Source organism: Sylvia atricapilla, chromosome 14 (genome assembly GCF_009819655.1).
Source record: "Sylvia atricapilla isolate bSylAtr1 chromosome 14, bSylAtr1.pri, whole genome shotgun sequence".
In the NCBI taxonomy this organism is placed as follows: Eukaryota; Metazoa; Chordata; class Aves; order Passeriformes; family Sylviidae; genus Sylvia; species Sylvia atricapilla.
In genome coordinates, this window is record NC_089153.1 from 4108049 (window position 1) to 4131353 (window position 23305).

Here is a 23305-nt window from a genome sequence, read left to right on the forward strand (position 1 = left end):
TTTTAGATTTCAGGACTGTGTCCAGCCGACCAGTCCTCATCAGGCCTCTAGACAACTGACTCTTGGGTCTGTGAGAAGATGAGCTTTTGGGAGCCATCAGCTGTCTTGCACATGTGCAGGCCACATGCACAGCCCCAGTGCAGCCAGCCCAGTGCTTCTCAGACTTGTCACACTTGCTGCACAGCGTGTGCCTGTGCACAACTGCCCAGAAGTCCCCAACGAGGGACACAGTGACGTGATGTATGACACACCATGTAATTTATCTTTAAATGAACAGTAAACACTTGTGCTTGTGTGTTTCGCGAAGCATGTGCTGGATGTCTAAAATTGTCTAGAAGAAGGGATTTTTATTTTATTTTATTTTCTCACTGACTTCCCCCCAAGCAGCAGCTGTGGTGGTCTGGTTCTGCCCATCCTGCTCCAGAACTCAGCTTTCTTAGCCTGCTATGGACAGTGCTATTGCGAGGTACTGAAGATATTGGCAGGGGATTCTCAAGAGATGACAGCTACAGAAGTACTTAGGTGGCAGCACTGCTTGAATGCAGAGATATTCTGAACATCTGCTTAGTAAATGTCAGCCCATGCTAAGGGGAAAAAAGCAGAATGCCTTTTCTTTATTTGAAAAAAAATATTTATGTGTTAGTCAGTTTTCAAAGATGTTCTAAGTAGTGAACTACTAATTTGCTAAGAGAAGCCAGATTTCCTTGTACTATATAATAGTAGAAGCAGCAGGCAAGATTTAAATCCCTGCTGAGCAGACAGCACACCTTTGATAGTAATCTTGTTTGCAAGGGGTTTTACATGTATGGAAATGTTGGTAGTGTCTAATACTCGAGGGAATAGTATAGATAAAAGCTGTCCAGCTTTAGATGGCTCCTAAAAATAACCTGACTAAATTTGTATTTATATTAAGAAGAAGCATTTTATATATTCAAATTATCCAATAATTTGTAGTTTCATGCAGTTTTATGATACAATGCTGTGCTGACCTCTGCCAATGACCTAGAAAGAGAATGAAGAGTGACCTGTTTGCCAGCTTGTGGCAATTGCTGTGGGCCAGAAGCCATAGGATGTGTGTGAAGGGAAACCAGAGTTAACATCCTGCTCCACTGTGTCTTGAGATTATGTGGCCATCTCCCTTTAAGAGCTGTTTTAACCGGAATCCAGGAGAATGTACCTCTCAGTTTTTACAAAAATTAAATATGTTTCAAGGATAGGCTTGGTTTTTGGCTCATCAATTTTTCTGCCGCTTAATCAGGTTCACTTGTCTTTCAGGGAAGTTTTATTGTAAGGGATTACCACTGAAGCATGGAATATGTCAACTGCTTTGGATGACAGTGTTGAAGAGGTTTTAGGGATATTGTTGTTTTAGAATTTGAAATTCATCATAGATAAAACAGTTACAAAAAAAAAAAAAATCCATCAGGCTATGATGGAATTACCTATAATCTCATTTACTGAGCATCCAACTGCTTCTGTACCCCCATCCTGAGGTGAGGGGTGTGTGCCTCTCCTTAGGGCTGTCCTCAGAGCTGGGAACATGATTGCAAGTGAACTAGAACAGGAAAAGGAGCCTTTCCTTGCTGCGATGTTGCCTGGCTGCCAAGGAAAGTTAGGTTCCAACAAAAGTATTTTCACTGTCAGAATGAGCTAAGGACGTGCGCCATCAGTCTGTGCACAGGAGACTTCAGAGCTTTCCCAGTACTTTGTCTTCCTAAGAAGTGTAATTTCTGTCTTGCCTGCTCTGAACCAGCTGTTCCTTGTTCAAGAGCTGATCTGTTGTAGGCTCACACTTGAGGGAGGGTGCCTGCCTCAGAATAGATAGTGCTGAGTGTTGGTGACATGCCTGGAGCTGCCTGTGCTGTTGGCCCCTCGAGAGGGACATGGCTCGGGCCGTGCTGGTTATCACTGTGCCCTGAGGCTGGACAAGGCTCTGTGGCATTGCCCCTTTCTTCTGTTCATGCTGGTGGTCAAAGTCATTCTCCTCTGCCTTTTGATCTGGGCAAGGAGAGGTTAATTTGGGACTCCAGGCAGGGCGATACACACCTTCCCAAGCTTGTGGATTTGGGATGAGAAGATAGTGTTTTCTAATCTTTTCTGAAGCAGCATAAAGCAGCCTCTTGAAGGGGTGACAGCCGTGTCCCTCTGGGCATTTTCAAACCTTGTGTCACTTTCCCCTGAGCCGCCTTGGGCTGGATACTGCTATGTAAGGGCCACCTCACTGAGCTTTGGGTTCTCATGTAAGGGGTTCAATCTCAAGGCTTCATCAACTTAATTTCCATAAACAAATACAGTTTTTCATGCCAATAATTCCCTATTATATGAGAAAAACAACTTTCTTGCTTCTTCAGACAAAGACCAGGAGAGCTGAAGGTTAACTTGTATCTTCCTTGTGCTCTTTGACAAATTTGCCTTGCCAAGGAAACACTTGAGTGTCAAAGCTTTGCCTGTTACAGAAGGCAGTAGACAAGTAGCTGCTTTGCTGGTGGAGGAGGACACCTCACTGGTTTGGGCAAAAGCAGCTACCCAGGAGGGCAGAAATGCCCTCAGGGAATTCCAAACTTCAGTAACCAAAACATGAAGAAAACATTGCCAGAAATGAACAGGTTATTTAGGATGTGCTGCTGCAAACTGGAAGGCCGTATCCATAGCTTGTGGTGAACATCTTAGAGAGGTGTTTTTCCTACCAGCCCTTCACTTGAAATGCTAAATACTTGTAGAAGAAAAATGAGATGATATTTTGGGCACAATCTGAGAACCTGAGTCCTAATGTAACTTAGCCATGCCAAATCTTTGGAGTGTTTGTGAGGGTTTTGCAGTAATGCTGGCCATGATCCTTGTTGAAAACTTCCCTACCCACAGGATCACAGCCTAGACTCCATAGTCATGGACCACAAGTTTGTGATGCAGATAAAGAAGAGATTATCTGTGTTCCCAAGTAAGTTAGTCATAAACCTGTCTTTTGAACTATTTTTAAGTCTGAAATAAAAAACAAGGTTTATTGAAACAGGCAGATGTTCATCACCAGCTTTATTTTGGCTCAGGAGGTCACTGTGTGTACGGTGTACTACGGGGAGACCCTTCCTGCTTAAGACTTACGTTAAAAAAACGCTCTGTGCCAGGACTTGGCATTTTCTCGGTGCTCTAGGACTTTGGGGCTGTGCTGTCTTTTTTGGCCCTCTTTAGATAAAATATCTGAGCCTTAAACCGCGTCAAATCGGAACAGAATGACCACGCGCAGGGAACCTGCTTTTGCCTTGTTAAGCAAACTTTTCCAAGTTTCAACTTTTGGTGCTGAACTTCAGCGCGCAAAGTCCAGCGGTGACCTCAGCGGAGTCCCGGGGCGGGAGAGGACGGGGCCGGTGTCCTGGGCTGGGCAGCCCGGGTGTCCCCGGCGGTGTCCTGGGCTGGGCAGCCCGGGTGTCCCCGGCGGTGTCCTGGGCTGGGCAGCCCGGGTGTCCCCGGCGGTGTCCTGGGCTGGGCAGCCCGGGTGTCTCCGGCGGTGTTCGGGGCTGGGCAGCCCGGGTGTCCCCGGCGGTGTCCTGGGCTGGGCAGCCCGGGTGTCCCCGGCGGTGTGCGGGGATGGGCAGCCCGGGTGTCCCCGGCGGTGTTCGGGGATCGGCAGCCCGGGTGTCCCCGGCGGTGTGCGGGGATGCGCAGCCCGGGTGTCCCCGGCGGTATTCGGGGATGCGCAGCCCGGGTGTCTCCGGCGGTGTTCGGGGCTGGGCAGCCCGGGTGTCCCCGGCGGTGTGCGGGGATGGGCAGCCCGGGTGTCCCCGGCGGTGTTCGGGGATCGGCAGCCCGGGTGTCCCCGGCGGTGTGCGGGGATGCGCAGCCCGGGTGTCCCCGGCGGTATTCGGGGATGCGCAGCCCGGGTGTCTCCGGCGGTGTTCGGGGCTGGGCAGCCCGGGTGTCCCCGGCGGTGTGCGGGGCTGGGCAGCCCGGGTGTCCCCGGCGGTATTCGGGGATCGGCAGCCCGGGTGTCCCCGGCGGTGTTCGGGGATCGGCAGCCCGGGTGTCCCCGGCCCAGCAGCCGCCGCCAGGGGGTACTCGGGGAGAGCGAACGCGGGCAACAAAAGGCGGCGGAGCCTCTCCGGCCGCAGAGGCAGCGCGGATCCGCTGCGCGCCCGTTCCCGTGCTCCAGCCCGCACGTTTCTTCCCGAACGGGGGCCGGGGGCAGCTTCGCCCCCGCTCCAGGACCCGCGTTCCCCCGCCGCGGCGCCGGGCGGGGAAGGGAAGAAGGGGCTGCGAGGCGCCGCCGGGATCCCCCGCGCTGTCCCCGGGCCGGCCGCGCTCCGCCGTGCCGCGCTCCCGTCCCTGTCCCGGTGCCCGTCCCGCTCCCCGCGGGTCTCGAACCCGCGGCGCCGAGGCGCGGGCCGGGCGGGCGGTGACGTCAGGCGCGGCGGCCAATGGCGCGGCGGGGGGGGGGGCGCGCCCCGCTCCATCCCCGCTCGGCAGCGGCGGCAGCGCGGCTCCGGCACAGCTCCGCTACGGCTCGGCTACAGCCCGGCACGGCTCGGCGCTGCTCCGCCACAGCCCGGCACGGCCCCGGCACAGCCCCGCACGGCCCCGGCACAGCCCGCGGCGGGGGCGGGCCCGCGGCGGAGGGGTCGCTGCGAAGCCCCGGCCGTCCCCTCCGCGGGTTACCTGCCCGGCCCAGGTGGGGCGGTGCAGAGCGGAGGAGGCTGTTTTGGAGGTTGCCGCCGCTCCTGATGGATGTTTTGTGTGTGTTTGCCTCCGCTCCCGGGTTCTCTTTCATCTGAGGACGCATCTGGCTCGAGCTCTGTTAAACTATCTGCCTTCTGGTACCGTTCGTAGATAACAGAAAGAAACCTGAGCCCGAAAGGCAATTCCCCACCTTCTTCCACCTAACGTGACCTTCTCGGGCGCCTTTGAAGCTTTGCTGGTGCTCCGGCGATGATGGCAGTGGTGGTTTCCCTTGGGCTGTACTAAGAGCCTCTTGTTTTCTTTCCCCTTTTTTCCTTAGAGGCATTTCATCTTTAAGGGCCGGCTGCTCACGCTCACTTTTATACCCACCGGAGCCATCGAGAACCATGTTGGCTGGTGGGAGAAGTGCGTTTTTGTGCCTTGGAATGGTCCTAAGCTTTTGGAGCTCCGTGAGTTGGATGCCTGTCGGAGGATGCCCGCATAAGTGTACGTGTATTGCTTCCAACGTGGATTGCCATGGACTGGGACTCAGGACTGTGCCGAGGGATATTCCCAGGAACGCCGAGAGACTGTAAGTAAAACCCGCTGAGGGCTTCTCGAGCACTTGTGGGAACACCTGGGATGAGTTTCCCAACACCTGCCTATCAGTGCAGAGTGCTGCGAACAGGAGCTCAGCAATCCAAGAGGGATTAATGTTTTCAGGAGGGAAGGGGAGGAGCTTTCCAGGAGTTGCAGCGCTCCTGCCGCTGTGCCTTTGTACAGCGATCGGTCTGGGAGTTTCACGGTAACTTTCAGCCTGATCGGGTTTTGCAGTGACTTGCTTGAAATGGAGTTCGGAGCTGTACCCGGAGTGCTGCCGGCTGTAATCACTGTCAGTGCAAACACCAATTTAATATGCAATTAGAAACCTGGATGTTTTCACCTGGCGGCTGGTAGCAATTTCTCCTTACTTTTCTCAGCATGGTGATTTCATCACCGTGGAAAACCGAGTGCTTCCATAAACTAATTCAAATAGAGAAGTCACATTAAACAGCCTCTAATTTCTGTTTTAAACTGCTGCGGGGAAGCTGGTTATTCAATATTTAATCTGCTTCAGGGTTTATGATAGCAACGTAACGCTGTGGGGAGCACGGAGAATAATGAACGCGTTCGTGGCAAATCCGCCGCATTGGAAGTTCTCGGGAGTTTTTGAGCTGTTTTCACTCGCTGAGCGAATTCCTAGGGAGAAAGCTGAAAGCAAACCGGCGTTTTCTGATAGGGTTCTGGCAGTGGCTCGGTGCAGGCGACGGCGTCTGTGACGTGCCCTAATGCATAGCAGATGGCACATCTCCGAGTGGCCGGCGGAGACAGGGACACGTCCGGGAGGAGCGCTAACCTCAGCGGCGCTCCGGGCTGACCCCGGCACTCCGCCGTGCCTCGCCGCCTTAGCCCAGGACTTAAAACGTTTTTGAACTTGTAGGCAAAGGCTGGAGATTGGATGGCCCCACTTCCTGCTTTATTTCCTTCTGGGTCATAGACTTGGGGAAACTTCAAATTCTCGGGCAGTTTTTGCTCCGAGGAAGAAAGCTGGATGAGGTTACTAAGCAAACAAAGTTTGTGTGCAGAGAGCGCTCCTAAGGGCTGAGTTCTGTCCCAGAATGAAATTTTATAGAATCCTTGGCTGTTTCTAAGTGCGTTTTATAGCGTGGAGAGCTCTTAAATGATAGCAATGTGCAGCTTTCTTACTACACTGTTCTACAAGCTTTAATGTTTTGCGGCCGTATCAGCCCTCCTTTTAACCTCAGCGGTGTGAGCAATAGCTTTCAGATGTCAGTGCTATAGAAACCTTCCCTTCGGTGCCTGAAACCGAGCACTCTGAAATTGCTGGGTGGCGACCTGGCATTTTAGAGCCCCAAAACCCCCCAAATCAGGAACAACAAACCCCAGGACAAACCAGTAGCAGGGGAGCGCGCCAGGTACATGTGATAACACGGCTGGTTGGTGTGCTTCACTGGGGAGGTGTGTGCATGGTTTAAAGAGTTAAGGGCTACAATTAAACTTCTAAATTGCAGGTTAAAGTGATTCACAAGCACAAGGTTAGTTGGCCACCTGAGAACCATTTCATAAATGGTAATTTGTTCTAGCTGGAGTTTTAGGAGGGCTGAATTGGTGTTGTTCCTGAGTTTGGTTTGTGAGAATGAGCATCACAGGGATGTGAACTTTCCTTGCCTTCTGCAGCAAGCTGAGCCAGAAGGAGGAGGCTCTTGGCCGGTTAAGTGTTAAAAAGAATGAAGGAGAGCATAATCACTGTCTTGGTCTTGTTCTTTTTGGTGTTATTTACAGATTTAAATTTTAGATTAATGGCTGTGAAAAGAACAATAGTAGCGATTTCACAATATTCAGTTTGAACCTGAATATTTAACCTCAGAGATACCACCACTGATAAATATGAGATGTAGCTGTGTTGGATGGTTTGTTTGAGATTGTTTTACATATATAAATAGTGTATTGTTGGATCATTCTGTGGCTGAAACCTTGTGGAAATAGGATACAGAATGTCATGTGGTAACACTTTAATCCATATTTTAAATACTGTTTTCAGTTTTCATTTCTGTCAGTCCATTGTGAACCTTTCACTGTTTTTGTAGTGTTCACCAACATCTTCGTTACAACTGTTTTAAAGCTTATATCAGTTCCTTCAAATCCGTATTTCTACTAATTGCACTAACTTGTGTTTTCTAATGTAAGCAATAGAGAGGGAAAGACTCTATTCCTCTGAGTCGAAATTCTGCTCACAGGTGAAACATAGTCAGCCACAGGATATCTCAGAGTATCTCATTTTGCCCTGTGGTCCTCAGCAACTTGTAACTATTTATGACACAACAGTGGGTTGATGTGTAATCTTACTAGTATGTTTAGCGTGTAAATAAGACCAAATTGATCGTATCTGAAATCACAAAAATATTTTTTATCTCGGAGAAATGTTTATGTGTTGAGAAAATAATTTTAACTAGTTTCTTGATGGCCACACACGAAGTGCCTTTTTAAACTGTTATGCTCTGGAAGGGTAGTTATTTCTCTCTGCATTCTCCTGAGCTAAAAATTCCACATACCTGTTCAAGTCGGAAACTTTTTGCTCTAATTAGTAAGAGATCTAATGGCACCACTTAAAATATTTTGCCACCAAGCTTTTCGAGTTATGTTTGGACAAATGTTACAGATTGTTTGGGCTAGTGGAGCCAAGTTAAATATTATTCAAATTTGTGTTAATACGAAACCCAGGAAAACTGAAAATATAACATTAAGGAAACAATGGGAAATATCTTTAGGGGAAAAGAATTTCTTATTCAGAAGTTCTATTTAATGAATTAATAGCTTGCTTTGATTACTGATTCTTCATGAGAAATGAGATGCATGCTTGATTTTTTTCCCTCAACACTTTGAGGGTCTGTAGGTTTGCACCTATGATTTCTGTCTTGGAGGAAATCCACAGATTAACCAGTGATCACAGAAACAGAGTTATAAAACAATGCCATACTCTTATTTTTAATTTTTCACAGATCCATCTTTAATAGTAGCTTTGCAAATACAGCAAGTAGTGTTAGGTCTGTGTTGCAGTTTTTACCTTGTTATTACATTCTGTGCTAGTCTTCTATCTAATTGCGTGGTTGAGATGGAAGCTTTGGCTCAGCTCTCATGAAGGGCTTAGAAGAGGTGAAAACTGTCCTGCTGCACGATGGAATGACTCAGTCTGGAGAAAATCAGAGATGAAGCATATCCTTGTCCCTTCCAGGAGTGACTTGCAGTTATCCTTGTTGTGGAGAAGGAATGCTCAGGATTGCCATCGTGTTCCACATCTGCAATATGCCCTCACATTGCAGGATGTGCTGCTCCTCAGGGGCCCTTGAGCAGGATGGTGGAGCTGCCCTATGGCTGTTGTTAGTATTTACTGATCCCTTCCACACTTGGGAAGCAACTTAGCACCTTACCAAAAACAGAAGTTGATAGAATTTTTGTGTTCTGGAGGAAAAACTGGTAATTTATTAGATAAAATAAGTTTTGTATTTATATTGTCTTTATCTATAATAAAAGTAAATCTGGACTGGGCACAGTGATTCTTTTCTTTTAGCTGGGCAACTGATATGACATTTTGATCTATTAAAGGAGGAAAATTTTAGGATGTGTAAACACAGCCACGAGAATCCCAAATATTTTACCTTTCTGAAACTTTCCTTAGGGTCGCATCATCAAGCTCCCATAATCAGAGTTTCCTTAGCTGTGCTTCAGTTCTGGGCTTTGATTATTTATAGGATTTCCTTCAGTGGGAATGTCTTCTGTATGTGTAGAATATCATGCATGTGGCTCTTTATATCACTTAATAGTGCTGGGGGTCACGTTTAGTTTGAGATGATGCATCAATGCAGTGAGCAGATCAAAGCCACCTGCCTGACAGTTCAGTTCTTCGGCTCTGAAAGGAACAAGTGATACCCAGAAACTGCCCACAAGTCTGCTGGGTCAGGGTCTGCCTTCTGTTTGAATTTGTGGTTTTCCTCCCAGTCATGCCTGGTTATCTCCCTGTCTGTTAGCAGCACATTATATATGGAGAAAAGCTTCTTTGGAGAATTTAACCATGTTTGAGTTCTTGATGAGTTTATGTTTGGTGGCTTGGGCTCTTGTTTAATTGATAGCTCTCCTGTGTTAGTCATTGCTTTGTTTTGTCTTTCATTTGAAGGATTCTTTACCTTGCTAAATCGATAAAGCTTGCAGGACTAATCTGTTCTGTGCTTTGTCTGAGCAGCTAAATTGAGTGTGTCCACATTTAGGTGCAATTTAGAAGCTTAGTCATCTGCTTACTCCTGAGTTTTCATGTGGTCTGGGGTTTCTGTTACACAAATATATTATTATGGTGGTTTTGGCCTAGGTGCATTGAGCTGCTGAAGTTGCACTGGCTTGTAATAAGTCTTCAACTTCCTCATTTCTGTCTCCAAATTAAATCAAAGTTCCTGTCTTGAATGCTTCCATATTCCTGCAGAAGGCGATGCTAAACACATGCAAATATAATTATGTGACTCTTACACTGACATTCTGCTTTTCTAGAGCTCTTCCCACTAGGGATTACCACTCATTTGTTTGTAGTAATAGTCTCCAAAACCTTGCATGGAGCATTTCTCAGATTTTTTTTTTCCCTAGGTCGTGTGTCGGTAAGTGATGTACGTGGCTTTGGCAAGCTTGCTCTTGGAGGGACTGATCCTGGGAAAACTCTCTATTTTAATGGGGGTATTTCCCTTTCCTAATGTAATTCTGACTGGTGGTGCTTGAGTGGATGTTGGCACAGCCTTGAGTAGGGTCAGGCTGGTGCTGTTAAATTTGTTACGTGCTTTTGAAGCGATGGGAGCAGGGAGGAGGATGGAATTAGCTGGTGTAAATTGGTAGCTGCAGAAGCAAGTAGTGGCCATTGTCATGTTGCCCGTATTTATTTGCACAAATTTGGATTAGATTTTGAGATGAAAGAGACCAGGCTACTTCCTGCAGAACTTTTTAATGAGCTTCTCTGAGACTATTTACTTTTATTCATATTCGTGCTTTCGCAGCTCAGTATTGATTCATGCAAAGGAATTAGGCCAAAGGAAAATTGCCCCTCTGAAGAGCAGCTGTTGCCTTTTAGGAAGTCCTAAAATACAGATGATGAATATTGTTTTTATATCCCTGGATTTTGTGTATTGTATGGCTTTGGGAAAGCATCTAGCCAAGAATACAGGTATAGCTGTGGGGATGTGAGGCCAAAAATAAGTAAATCCTATAATACTCTTTTATTGGTGTAGTAGCTGTATAGAACTCCTTGTGTTGTACACTGTCATTTGACCTTTAGAGTGAGAAATACTTGTAGTCTTTTGGAACGTCACTGCCAGGGTACAAGCATTTCCAGTTGTGTTTAAAACAAAAGTAGCTTGTCCTGCGTGGACATTGACTTCTGGTATTTGTTGTCTGTCTTTTCAAGAGTATTTAGGCTATTCCTTGACTTCCACAGAGCAGGGGAAAATGATTTTCTCACAGAAATCTCACAGGCTGTTTGGGGATAGTGATAGTAGGGGAAAAGAGCTTGCCTCTAGTAAGGATACTCAGTGAGTAATTTCAGTGACTGTATGTAAAGAAGTGAGCTTGTTTACTGCAGAGACTATTCAGAAGGCTTAAATAATCTTGTGTTCCCTCCCAGGAGCTAACAGCTCGAATGACTTGAAGCTTAATTTTCCCCAAACCCTTGATAAAGTTTATGTGGTGCCCCTCGTGCCTGATTTCCCACAGTGTGACTGGGAGCACCTTGAGGAATCCCTCACACCTCTTGTGGTCCCACAGCTGTCCAGAGGGGCTTCTCTTTTCCTCTTGGGCTTATTTTCCACTCCTGCAAGACCAAACAGTGATGCTTGTCCTCCTCAGGGAGCAGGAGACACAGCAAGTTTCTAACTTCAGGTGAGAAAGGAAGATAAGTTTGGGGAGCAAAGCTGAAGTGAACCTTAGAGGGCAAATGTTTTTCAAGAAAAATAATGCTGGCCTCATGATGGACAATGACTGCAGGGGACATGTGGCAAATTCCTTCAGGTGACTGTCAATCTGTAAAATCCTCACAGGGATGGAGACAGGAGCAGTGGTGTTCAGAAAATCTTGTAAGAGAGGCCAGATTTATTCCCTGTCCTCTCCTGAGGTCTGAGCGCCAGGCTGGTGGCACTGTGCCTCCTGTCCTTGGCTCCTGCTGCTGCTGAGGTCACAGGAAGCTTCCAGAAGTTCTCATTGATCCAGAATCAGAATCACTAGATTGGAAGAGACCTGTAAGATCAAGTCTGACCCAACACCTCAGGTAAACCCTGGCCCCAGTGCCACATCCAGGCTTTGTTTAAACACATCAGGGATGGTGACTCCACCACCTCCCCGGGCAGACCATTCCAGTACTTCATCACCCTTTCTGTAAGGAACTTTTTCCTGGTGTCCATCCTGTATTTCCCTTGGTGCAGCCTGAGGCTGTGTGCTCTCCTTCTGTCAGTGCTGCCGGAGAAAGAGCCCAGCCCACCTGAGCACAGGCACCTTTCAGGACAGGGATTTTGATCTAGGGCTGCTGTGGTGACTCCCATCCCTCGTGTGTTCACTCTCAGGTTTTGTTTGCCAGTGTAAAGCTCTATGAATTCTATTTTGTTTGTTTAAGTCACATTCAGGATAAGAAAGGGCTGGCTTCCAGTCATATTTGGGTTGCAATTTGGCCTAGGCTGCTCTGTTTTCAGTATTTTTCAAGTTTTCTCCAGAGTTCTTTAATGCTTTATTTCCAAGTCTGTTTTCTAGTGAGACATATCATCATTTAAGATCTTGAATGGATCTTGTCAATGGCAAGAACTGCTTCTTCCCCGTTAGCAAATGGCCTTGTAAGCAGCTGACAGTTTGTCTAATGGCATTAAACACATCAAAGATAAGGGAACAGGTCTGTGCTCTGTACTCAGTAAATCTGGGATTGAGCTGAAGGCCATCTCCACAGAAAAGAGAATTTAAGAGGATGATTCTTACCTCCTCCAGTTATTTTCAGCCTTTTTTCCCCCCCTACAACTGAATCTGGTCTGTCAGTTTTCTCTGTCAGAATAAATTTTTGTATTTCGCTTTTACACCATCTGTTTGATGGCTGCAATATATGTTTTTAATTTTATGATTGATAGATTTCTGGAGCTTTTAATTAGATTTTTACCTTTCTATTTGTGATTTACCTCTTTTTCTAAGACCCTAATTTTGTCTCTCAGGTAGAAATGAGAATGTAGCCATTGGCTCAAATCTCCTTTGCCGTCACTGGTAAAGGGAGCATTTACAGTAAACATGAGTGTGGTTAAAATGAGGCAGAAAACTCAGTTTTAAAGCTGATGTTGTCTTGACTTTCCATTGATCAGTCTTCAAAATCTATCTGAAATTTGCCTCTAAATTGATGACAGAATTGATGTTACCCAGAAGTTCATTTTAACCTGTTCTCCTCAATAGTTACAATACTGCTGCAGAAGTGATTTTCGACTTTTTGTCAGAGGGGCTCCTCAGGAGAGTGCTGTGTGCTTCCTGCCTGCAGGATGCTGTGCCTGCCTCAATTCCTGCTTCAGCTGCCTGCACAGGGAGCAGCCGGGTGGAACTGGCACCAGGGGACTGATGGAGACTCTCGGACACCTGGAAATGTGTTCGGAGTGCAGGCAGCCCTGAGGATTTTGGTATGACACAGGGATAAATTTGGGGAGCAGATAACACATTATCCCTGTTGGGACCTTCTGGCTGCCCTGTGCACCCACATCAGTGTGGTTTGGGGCAGCAGTGTTGTAGTTAGGAATTGATTGGAATTAATGTTGTATTTAGGAGTTAATGAGCCCTCCTCTGTGGTGTGGGGACACAGTGGTGACATTGTGCTGTGTCTGTGTCACCCACAGCAGCAGGACACAGGAGCTGCAGGTTTTCAGGGTGTTTTCTCTGCACCTTGGCAGCTTTTTGATTCTGCAGAGACACAGATTGGTGATTCTGTTTCAACCAGGGCTCCGTGGAAGGGGAGGACAGACTGCTCTGGGGTCAAGGATTTGGAGATCAGCAACCCATTTTTAACTGCCTGTCCATGCTTGTAGGAAATATGGAGAGGATGGTGAAGAACTCAATTTCTGATAGATTTGGTGTTTTTTTTTTCCCTTCCATTCTGATGCTGTTTCTTGAGAAGAACAGTCCTGGTCCAAAAGAAAAAAAAAAAAAAAGCAAAGGCAAAACCAGTTTGTTTTGCAAAGCCTAAAATTTGCTGTAATTTTAATTATATCAGTTAAAATTATGGAGTGCAGGTTAGGCTGTGTTGGAGTTGAGGACAGTGCCTGCTGTACTCATCAGTTCTGTTTCATCTGCTTGTCTTCATCCCTTTGTTGTTTTTTCTTTGTGGAAAATCCCTTGGGAAACCTTTGTTTGCACAGTGCTCAATATGAAGAAATCTTGAGCTGTTGTAAGGGTATTCTGGGCATGATAACAGAACTGGTAATAAATTTCATGATAAGCATGTAAGTTAATATCAGGAAGATAACATTTTGATAGCAGAAGCAAGGTGCATGCTACTAGTTATGGGACTATTCCTGAATCCTTGGGCTTTTTTTTTCCATTGGTCTTTTTCCTTTTCTCCTGTGGCAGGGGAGTAGTGTGATAATTAACTGTGATAATTAGCAGAATACAAGTGTTAGCTGACTGTGAGGCATTACCGGTGTACATTGTTGTGGGATCTGAGAAATGATCCTGAAAGTTTCAAATAATGTCATGAGTTGTGAGCCTTCCTAATTTTCTCGGGTCAGAGTAAAACCAAGTATTTTAGGGCTGTTTAACAAAACTGTCTGACTGAGTTGTCATCTCTGACATTTTCTCTGGGCAATATTGAGCACTTCTTCAGATATTTTAGCTGCTTTTTAAGCTGAAGTAGCACTTAGTTGTCTGCCTGCCTAAGAGGTTTTTCAGTGTATGCATTAAATGCAGTGTCATGTGTTATAAGATACTGCCCTAATGAAAAAAATCACTTTACGTGGAAGAGTTTTTCCCACAAACAATTTGTAGAAAATATTCCAATTCCTAACTTCAGTTTTCCTTTGAAGATTACAAAAAGTTTGTCCAAAGATGGAAGACTCTTCCTTAGAATTGTATATTGTCTTCCTTGGGATGTGCTCTCTTATCCAAGGTGAATGAACAAAGAGATCCTGTGTTGTTGCACATTCCCTGTGTAAGAATATAACTTAACTTTACATTAATGGTTTTTCTGCTCTCCCAATGAGGAAATAGCAAAGAGCAATTTGCCCATTCTCTCTGGTTTAGGGTAGAGTGCGTAACATGTGAAGTTCACAGACCAGATGTGGTCACAGGACCTCCAGCCCATTAAAGTAATCCTGCGTATGTATGTCCTGCTTGTCCACAGCTATGGAGACAGCAATGTTTAATTAAAACAGTTGAGTTGTTTAAATATGACTCTGAGAAATTTCAGCGAGGAAGAGATGACTCCAGAAAGCAGTTTGTGTCTTGTGCCTTCCTGTTTGTCCTAAAGCACGTTTTGCCTGGACTTTGGTGGGAACTTGGCTCATGGATTTTCTCCAATTTTGCCTTTTGTCTCTGTGATGGTTTTGTTTAGACTGGGGAGGCATTCTATCAGGATTTTTTTTTTTTCTTTTTTGGAATGCTGATTTTGGCAAAACCTGGATGAAACATCTTTGTTTGGGGAGGGCAGCAGTGGTTACAGCATCACTGAGCAATGTGGGAGCCTCTGGGTCTCAAGCTTGTGTGAAATAGTTGCAGGGTGGTGAGAAGAGGCCCTGGCAGTCTCATCCTCTTGAAGTGGTGGAGCTGGTCAGAGATGGGGTTTGCAGAATACAGCTGGGCAGCAAAAAAGAGAATTCATTGTGAGGGAATGGTGCAGGGAAGCAATAGTACATTTCTGAAATGCCTAGATAAATGCAGCAGGGAGGTTAGCTGGAGACCAGAAAAAAAGAGGTGGGGGGAAAAAAAAAAAATGGAAGGGAAATTCTTGAGCAAAGAGAACTTGTTTTCCAGAAGTGGAAATAGATACTGAGAAATAAAGCCCTAAGGGAAAGGCTGGTCCTTCAGAGAGATGAAAACACACATCTGGATATAAGTTTCTCAGATAAGAATGTGAAAGTGTAGGAAACAGCCCAATGATCCTTTGGAGCGTCGAGTTTTAATAGATAACATGTGAAAAGGCAGCAGAAGATAAGGAGCAATCAGAAGTGTTTTATGGATTTTTTGGGGTTTGTTTGGCATTGGTTTTGGTTTTATGGTTTGTTTTTTTTTCCCCTCTGGAAAGTTCTTTAGCTGATGAAGTTTTTTAGAAGATGAAAATGGATTGTTCCCAGTTGATGTTAAGGTCATTTTATAGAAGAGATAATTTCCAGGTTGGTTGTTCCCTGGCCCTTGTGTGCAGCAGGGTTAGTGCAAAGAGGTTTTATAAGCGTGAGGAGTTTCAGTAACTTGGAACATCAGATTTCTGTGCAAAGGCTTTAGGAAAACTTGAGTTTTCTGTTCATTTAGCAAACATTGTGAAATCAATTCAGCTTTACTGCAGCAAGTAAAAAACCAAAAATGGGATGCGGATGGGGGACAAGGAAGGTGGGAATCTATTCGAGGGCAAAGAAAATTGCTTGTAAACTGGTTGCAACATCTGGTTGCTAACATCAAGTCAATACAACCCTTCCTTCAAAATTCATTTTACACATTAAAACTGTCCTACGCATTTTATTGGAAGGTTTTGGCTTCCTCTGCTCCTCAGTGGCCTCTGCAGACACGTTACACTCAGTGTGGTGGTGCTAGGAATGAATAGAGCTGGTGAAACTGGATGCTTTTTACATTAAAAAACCAAAACCCTGAACGGCAACAAAAAGAAAAACCCCAAACATAAACAGAGATCTCTCTTACCTTTCCAGGAAAAGATCTGGGGAGGGTTTCTAGTCTGTGCATGTCTGAAAGTGAGCAGGGTGATGAAATCAAGGCTTGGTTTTCATGCCAGGCTTTGCTAAAATAATTTGTTTGTTCACAGAATGTCTTCCCAAGTTATCAAGAATTTACAGCAGTCAGGAGCAGGTGTGAAATATTGCAAGTCTGAAATATCAGATTGTCTGTATAAGTGAAGGGCACCCAAACACTGCAGCTTCTTCACTGTGATCTATTCAGTCACACACACACTGGGAAGTGACATACAAAATTAAAGCAGTGGATGTTTTGCTGAAGTTTGCATTTTGCCCAGATGAGTCCAGAAGTGTGAGGCACATCTCTGTTCATGTCCTGATGAGATTGTCCATGTGGCAGCTGAGCTGAGGGAAAATATGAGAGTACTCGATGTGCTCTGATTTCTGCCTTTGTGCAGTGTGAGCTTTGGAATAGCACTGGCCACCTGAAATCCCTGTGGCCAGCTGGTCCTGCTGGACAGGGAAGAAGAGCTGCAGTTGTAGGAGCTGAGTGGGAATGGCTAAACAAGATCAAGGATTCCAAGAAGTTAAAAAAGTGACCTTTTGTATGTGCAGTTGTTAACCTTGGGCTTTATTTTTTTTTTTAAATGACGCTTGAGCTTATCTGACACAGAGCTGTACTTACTACTCTTTATGATGTGCACATCCTCCCTTCTTCATATTAAACCATGTTTCTGTAGCAGCTGTATTTTAAAGTATTTTCTGGGGGGTTTTATGTGTCATATATAAAGTTTTCTGCTATTCCTTGAACTCCCCCAGAAACAAAAGACAACAAATACTTGTTTTACCCTTTTCCTGTGCAGAAAGGGTAGAATCATGGAATTGTTAAGGTTGGAAGGGACTTCATGAGGTCTCCTGGTTCAGCCTCTGCTCGAAGCAGAGTGTGGAATTCAGACAGGAAATGTCTGTTTGGGTCTTGAAAACCAGAAATTGCCTCTTGTAGGATTTTCAGTGACTTTCCCAGTACCAAAGTGAGGCTGCTGCTGACCAGCCTGCACTCTGCCACGTTGTGCTTTTAAACCTTGCGAGGCAGAGGTGATGTTTGCCTGTGCTGGAGGTGTCAGGGTGAGGCTGGGCTGGGTCAGCCTGATCTCTGCCCCAGCAGATGTGTCCTGTCCTCCTGCAGCCTGCTTCACCTCAGCAGCTCTCAGGGGATGTTTGACTTGATCCTCTGCCACTCCTGGGCTGTTCCTCTCCTCCCTGAGCACAAAACCATGGGGGACTGTGCTGGTGGGGGCTCTGAGCTCCTCCCTCTGCCCCTGAACCATCACATCTGGTTTGTTATTTCATAGCTAATGCACTGCTGGGAGCTTTTCTTGATGACCTTTGCCAGCACGAGCTCCAGGTGAGCTTTGGCTTTGCTCAGACCATCACCTGAGCTTTTGGCAGTGTTTCTGCAGCCCTGGGTGCTGTTTGTCCTCTCCCTCCTGTCCATCAGCAGGTGCCTCTGTAGCCCAGGTGTGCACTGGCACAGGAGAAAGTGCCAGGACAACCTCCACCCCTTTGATTCTTGCTGCAGTGTGTCTGTCCCTCAGCAGGGCACAGGTGACACTGCCAGAGGAGAGCTGGAACACATCAAGAGCGAGGACAGGACTCTGGGGACAGGGGTGAGGGACACAGGAGGGTAAAATACACTGTTAAACATTCTGCTGTCAGCATAACCATTCCTTTGTGTGGATAATAAAAGCTGTACACTCTCATAATTAGACAGGAATTCCTGCAGGCTGAGACACACGTGTATTTCCTTGGAAGAGGCAGAACACTTGAATAACTCAATGCATTATTCTGCTTTCTGTGGGCCTTCCACTGAAGTCTGCTATAGGGAATTCAGCCCCTGCACAAGTTGCAAAAAGTTATGGTTTTTTGGTGTTTTTTTCCTGAATATTTTTTAACGTTTGTAGTTTGCCAAATGGTTTTTTTTTTCCTTATTTTTATAAGGATGAGGGCAGAAGTGTGTTGTCTGCAAGCAGTTCCAGATCATTTGGACACTTAATGTGTGTTATTAACCAAGCAGCCCTGTAATGGGCTTCAGAATGGACAGCTTATTCACAAAATTAGGGCACTTAACCTCCGAGGTCCGTTTTTCTCATTGTTCAGACAGAAAGAAAACAGTCTGACTCATACCTGAAAACCTTCTGTAATCAGAACAGAGGATCTAACCTTTTTTGAATTAAAAGCTGTCGTGTAGGTGTGTTACAGAAATATGATGGACTGCAGCATGGGGTTTGCACACTCCAACTATTGTGTGGCTGTTTAATTGCTATTTAAATTTTCCTGAGAGCTGAAACTATCCAGTGTCACACACGTGGTGTCCCACAGCTACAGCAGAAATGATGAAATGTTGAGCTGTGGGTTGGTTGTTACCCCTGTGTAAGATGCCCACATTGCAGGATCCCAGCCTTGCTGTGTGGATCTGTGCACTTCTTGTTGCAGAAACTCTGCAGAATGTCGAGGAACAACTGGTGCTTGTGGCAGGGCTTGGTTTTTGTTTTTTTCTGTTTCTCCACCTGTGGCTTGGTCTTTCTGTAGACCAGGCAAGGGGGTCTGCAGTCTCCAAGCTGCTGGTTGTAAGTTTGCAGTAGGATCTGCCCTTAACCCTTCTTTAATTGAAGTTCAACAGACTCAGGTGTCTCAGCCGCTGTTCAAATGTCAGCAGACATCCTGACAGCCTCTGACCTGTCCTGGACAGCCTGCACTGACCCAGGCTTGCACATGGACTGTCAGACACCCACAGCACCAGGCAGCACTGAGTTATTTCCAGTTCCCCAACCCCTCTGTCTGTGGTTGAGGTGCCTTTGCTGCTTCAAGGGCCACTGCTGCAGTTTTGGGGTGCAGTGGGACTCCAGGAGACCTGGCTGCAAAGCATCTTCCTGCTCACACAGAGTCCCACCTGTGATTGTTGCAGGGGCTTATTTCCTCTCAGATGGAGGGCTTTGGATATTGTTCTTCCATTGAGCTAAATGGTGGGAAATGTTCAGAGTGCCTGTCTTTCTAGAGCTTGGTAGAAATCAAAATAAATTCTCATGCTCCTTTGAAAGTCAGCTGTTTAGAAGAATAAAATAACTCGAGTCTTACAGAGATGAAATGTATTATTTTTTAAAAAATGGAGTTACCTCAGCTGAATATGATTTTGAAGTTTTTTGTCTTTCTTTAGAAGTGATGTTCATACTTGCCCATGTGATTTGGAAACTAGTGGAATTTGTGTATTTCATAAAATCCAGTCCCAGGAATTCATTTCCTGCATTGCAAAACTTGAGATGAAAATATGTTCAATCTGAAGATATGCAGATTGTGCTGCCAGAGGGCTTGAGGATAGTGTTATAATTGAGTGGTTTATCACAGTAACTTTGAAGTTCTTGGATTGAAGGCAAAGGAGAGAATTGCCAAGTGGTTTCTGTTGGGAATTATGGTCATTTAAGGTTAAGAGGCTGGTGGCACTTCATACCCATTAAAGAAAATTAGCTGCACAGCAGAAATTCTGGAAAATAGTTAAAATAATAAAACAGATACTGGGTGTGTGAAGACTGGAAAGGGCAGCCAGAATCTGCTGTGTGGGTACATTGACACATGGGAGTGGATTTTTGTCCCTTTCCTGGTCCTGGTTTCAGCATGTTCCCAAACCAAGAACTAAAGCACTCCAAAAGAGGGGAGACTTTACTGAGCAGCTTTTTGCCTCCAGCTCTGCAGGCAGCTTTGCTGAAAATCAAGAAGGTTTTTCCTCATGGGTTGAAGTTTCTGGAGTGCAAGAAGTAGCCAGGTCAAGGGTGAAAAAATGCATTGCTGTGCAAAATGCAGATTTCTTCCAGCTCAGGTGCTGCGTGTTTGTGATGGTGGTTACCTGGGGATGGGGAGAACAAAGCACAGGAAAACTTGCAGGGGATGACTCAGCTGTGTCCCTCAGGATGCTTTGGGCTGACCAAGTCCTTCAGCAGTGCAGTGGCACAGAAAAAGCCTTGTTCCTCCAGGAGCGAGGGCTGCTTTAGTCACTTGGAGGAACCGGGCTAATGAAAAACATCAGGAACTCCTTAGACCCAGGAATCTGGAATAATTCACTATCACTTGCATTTTAGCTCCTGTGTTTTTAGTCTTGATTTGTCATTTAAAATAAACCCTTTGGAATGTGGTACAAATTAATCATAGCAAAGGATGTGTGCTATCAGTTCAAAACAGGTGCTCTTAAATTTCTTGGAAAATGACTTTTCTTCTGTTCTTCATTAACATTTGGAAGTTGCATGACTCGTGTCCCAGGTGAGGTTTGTTTTGATGGGAATTCTAGATGGTGTGTTGGATCCTGACCTGTTTTTAGGGGGATCAAGAGAGGTTTTTATTAGTTCTTAAGCTTTGTTCTGTGACACACACATTTTATGCATTTTCCTTCTTGGAAAATACCAAAAGTGAGGTGAAGAGAAATGCACCTTCCCTGCAGATTGTGGGGTGTTGGTTAAATCTAGATTGCCTTCAGGGTGCTGGGTTCTGGGCTGATTTGTTTGTCCATACTGTGACACAAATGTGTGGAGCTTTGAACTGTGGTAACCACTTGGAAAACCTAACAGGAACAGAAACTAAACTTTGTGTTTGAGGTTCTGTGACTAGAAATGAATATTTACCTTACTTAGGAAGCAGCTGGACAGGAAAGAATCTCAGTGCTGTTTAACTGGGGTGGGAGCTGCTTTTTGAAGTGTATGGCAGTTAATTTTTCCTTAAATACAGTTTCCCTACTGCTCTTATTGAGATGAGCTTCTCTACTGCCCTTACTGAATTCTTTATTGATGTAAATGAAGAAATATCTGAGGACTGCAATCAAGTCTGGTGATCCTTCTCCTTAGACAGCAGGTTGTTTTTGTTTTCCATGGATTTTCATTTTATGTGATGTTCTCTTAGGTTAAAGACAAATTATATTAATTAGACAATAAGTATTTTTCAAAACAACAATCTAGGACTTATGTTTGTCACTGAAATGCAAAATCAGCTACAGCAATGAAATGATTTGGCGTCAAGGATCTTAATTTTTATTGTTAGGAGTGTCACTGTTTGCCAGATGGGCACCTGGGAATTCTCTGAAACAGAGGCAGATTTGTTCTTGAGCCCTTATTGATAATAAATGGTTTTAACTAAATGAAACAACTGTGTTCCTTCTAGAAAGGGAACTAAATTTTGGCAATTGCTTTTCTGATCGAAAGATAATGGAATCAGGTTTGAAGTCAGGTAGTTTTTCAGATCAGAAAAGAATGTTGAGTGGCTGGTGGTGGTGGGTTGTTTTTTTTTGTTGTTTTGTTTTTTTTTTTTTTAAGCACAACATCTTAAAGCAAACACAGCATTTGCAGTAAGAATGGGCCCAATTTGGCTACTGTGTTCCTGGAAAAGCACAACTGGGCAACCAGAGCTCTGACATGAGCAGCTGATTAAAAGACCCCAAACCTGAAGTCTTGAAGTTGTTGAGGAGTATGTTAGAGATTGACCTCTTTAAGATTCACAATTATGATGAGGGCCCAGACTTTATTATCCAGATTATCTTGGATATTAGAGTAGAGAGAGGGTTGAGATGGCAGCAGAATAACCTCTGACTGCAACAGGAACTTGCTGCAATCCAGTAGTGTTGCTTTGAATTTTTGCATCCTTGTATATGAAAGGATTTGAACGTTGTAGAAGGTATTTTATTTATATATGTATGTCTACTGAATTATTGAGCTGAAGATGGTGCAAGACTTCAGGATCTGGTTGCTGTTGTTCCTGGATCCTGTGTGAGGGCTGCCCTGTTCCTTGGGGGGGTGTTGGGGTGTCAGACCCAATCCTGGGTTTGCCCATCAGGGAGGAGAGGAGGCTCAGAGCTGTGTTTGCCAAGGCTGCAGAGCCTGGGAAGCACAAAGTGGGAAGAGGCAAGTGGATTTATTTCTCCAGTCATAAACTTTATCCAGTCCAAGGAGGAGGGTGGGGGCTGAGGACAGTGTCCGGATGTTTTGGAAGGATTGAGTGGCTGAAGAGAATAATTATCAACTGAAAATTCAGTCGTGTAGCAGAGGAAATCTGTGCGCTCCTGGGAATGTTGGTGCTTTAAGACATTGAAAAGTCTGTCTCAAATTCACTTGATTGTCTTCAGAGAAGAATGAAAGATGAAGCAATTCAGAGGAATTATTGCAATGAAGCAGGATTTGCTCCAGTTGCTCCAAGCATCCCTGTTTGTAATAAGTGTGTACATTGTGTGACTCAGTCTTCAGCATCTACAAAATATGTGTTGAATTAAATTGTTATTAGAACATAGCAGGACATGTTTATGAGTAAAGCTCCCTTAATAGCTCATCTGAACTCACTTTCATGATGTCTTGTACCACTCTAGTCCAATTCATGTTTCTATTCTCACTGAAATAATTCCTTCCATGTCTTTTTTCTTAAAGCTACCACTGTAGCTGCGTTGTTCTTAGCAGGCGTCATCCTACACATTTATGTTAAAATAAATTAATGGATTGACAAGGCAGACCTAATGTCAAGACCTTTACCAAAGCTGGTGTAGATGTAATTTCTGATTTCTTTTTAATGGAGTGATAATCAACTTTGCTGCTGACACTCCAGAAGAGACCTGTATTCCTTAATGGAGTTTTTTTAGGTGTTTTTAATTGATTAGACTATCCTATTGGAATGTGAGATGACCAAGAGTAGTAGCTGGTCCTGCGGGAGAGATCAATGTGTTGAGTTGGATTCAAGATCTGCTTGGCCCTGTGTATTACCCAAAATTCAGGAATTCTGCACAATAAGAATATTATGTAGGATTATTTCATCTGGATATAGATATGAGCTGAAGTGAAATATAAATTAAATTTGCCTTCATGGTATTATTTTCCTCATATCTTAGACCCAGATGATTTCCAAGAAATCAGTTTGGTTCCAAGAGTCCTTTTGAACGCTTGATGTGTTTGAAAGCCAACCAAGATTACATGTTAAGGTTTAGCTCTTTGTAGTTGAAACCCACTAGTGAGCCCATAATCAGCTGCCAAACTTTATAAAGGAAACATAAAATATTATGTTGCCCACAAATACCAGCTGTAAACCACTAATGTCTGCATTAGTTCAGTAATTTCAGAGTCACAAAGTTTAATTGACTAATGGGGTAACCTGTGGCAATCTGCTGCTTTGCAGCAGCATTAGACCTACTGTGAGCAGGAGGAAGA

General features: G+C 45.0%; 1 protein-coding gene across 3 annotated transcripts in view; it reads left to right on the forward strand.

The window, feature by feature from the left end:
• The first annotated feature begins 4553 nt into the window (after positions 1-4553).
• Positions 4554-23305, forward strand: part of SLIT3 (slit guidance ligand 3) — a 471665-nt gene continuing 452913 nt past the window's right edge. For all 3 annotated transcript variants that reach the window (XM_066328946.1, XM_066328944.1, XM_066328945.1), the window contains exon 1: positions 4554-5239. In XM_066328946.1, coding sequence (XP_066185043.1) covers positions 5055-5239 — 185 coding nt within the window. In that variant the 5' untranslated portion in view covers positions 4554-5054. The remainder of the gene's footprint in view (positions 5240-23305) is intronic.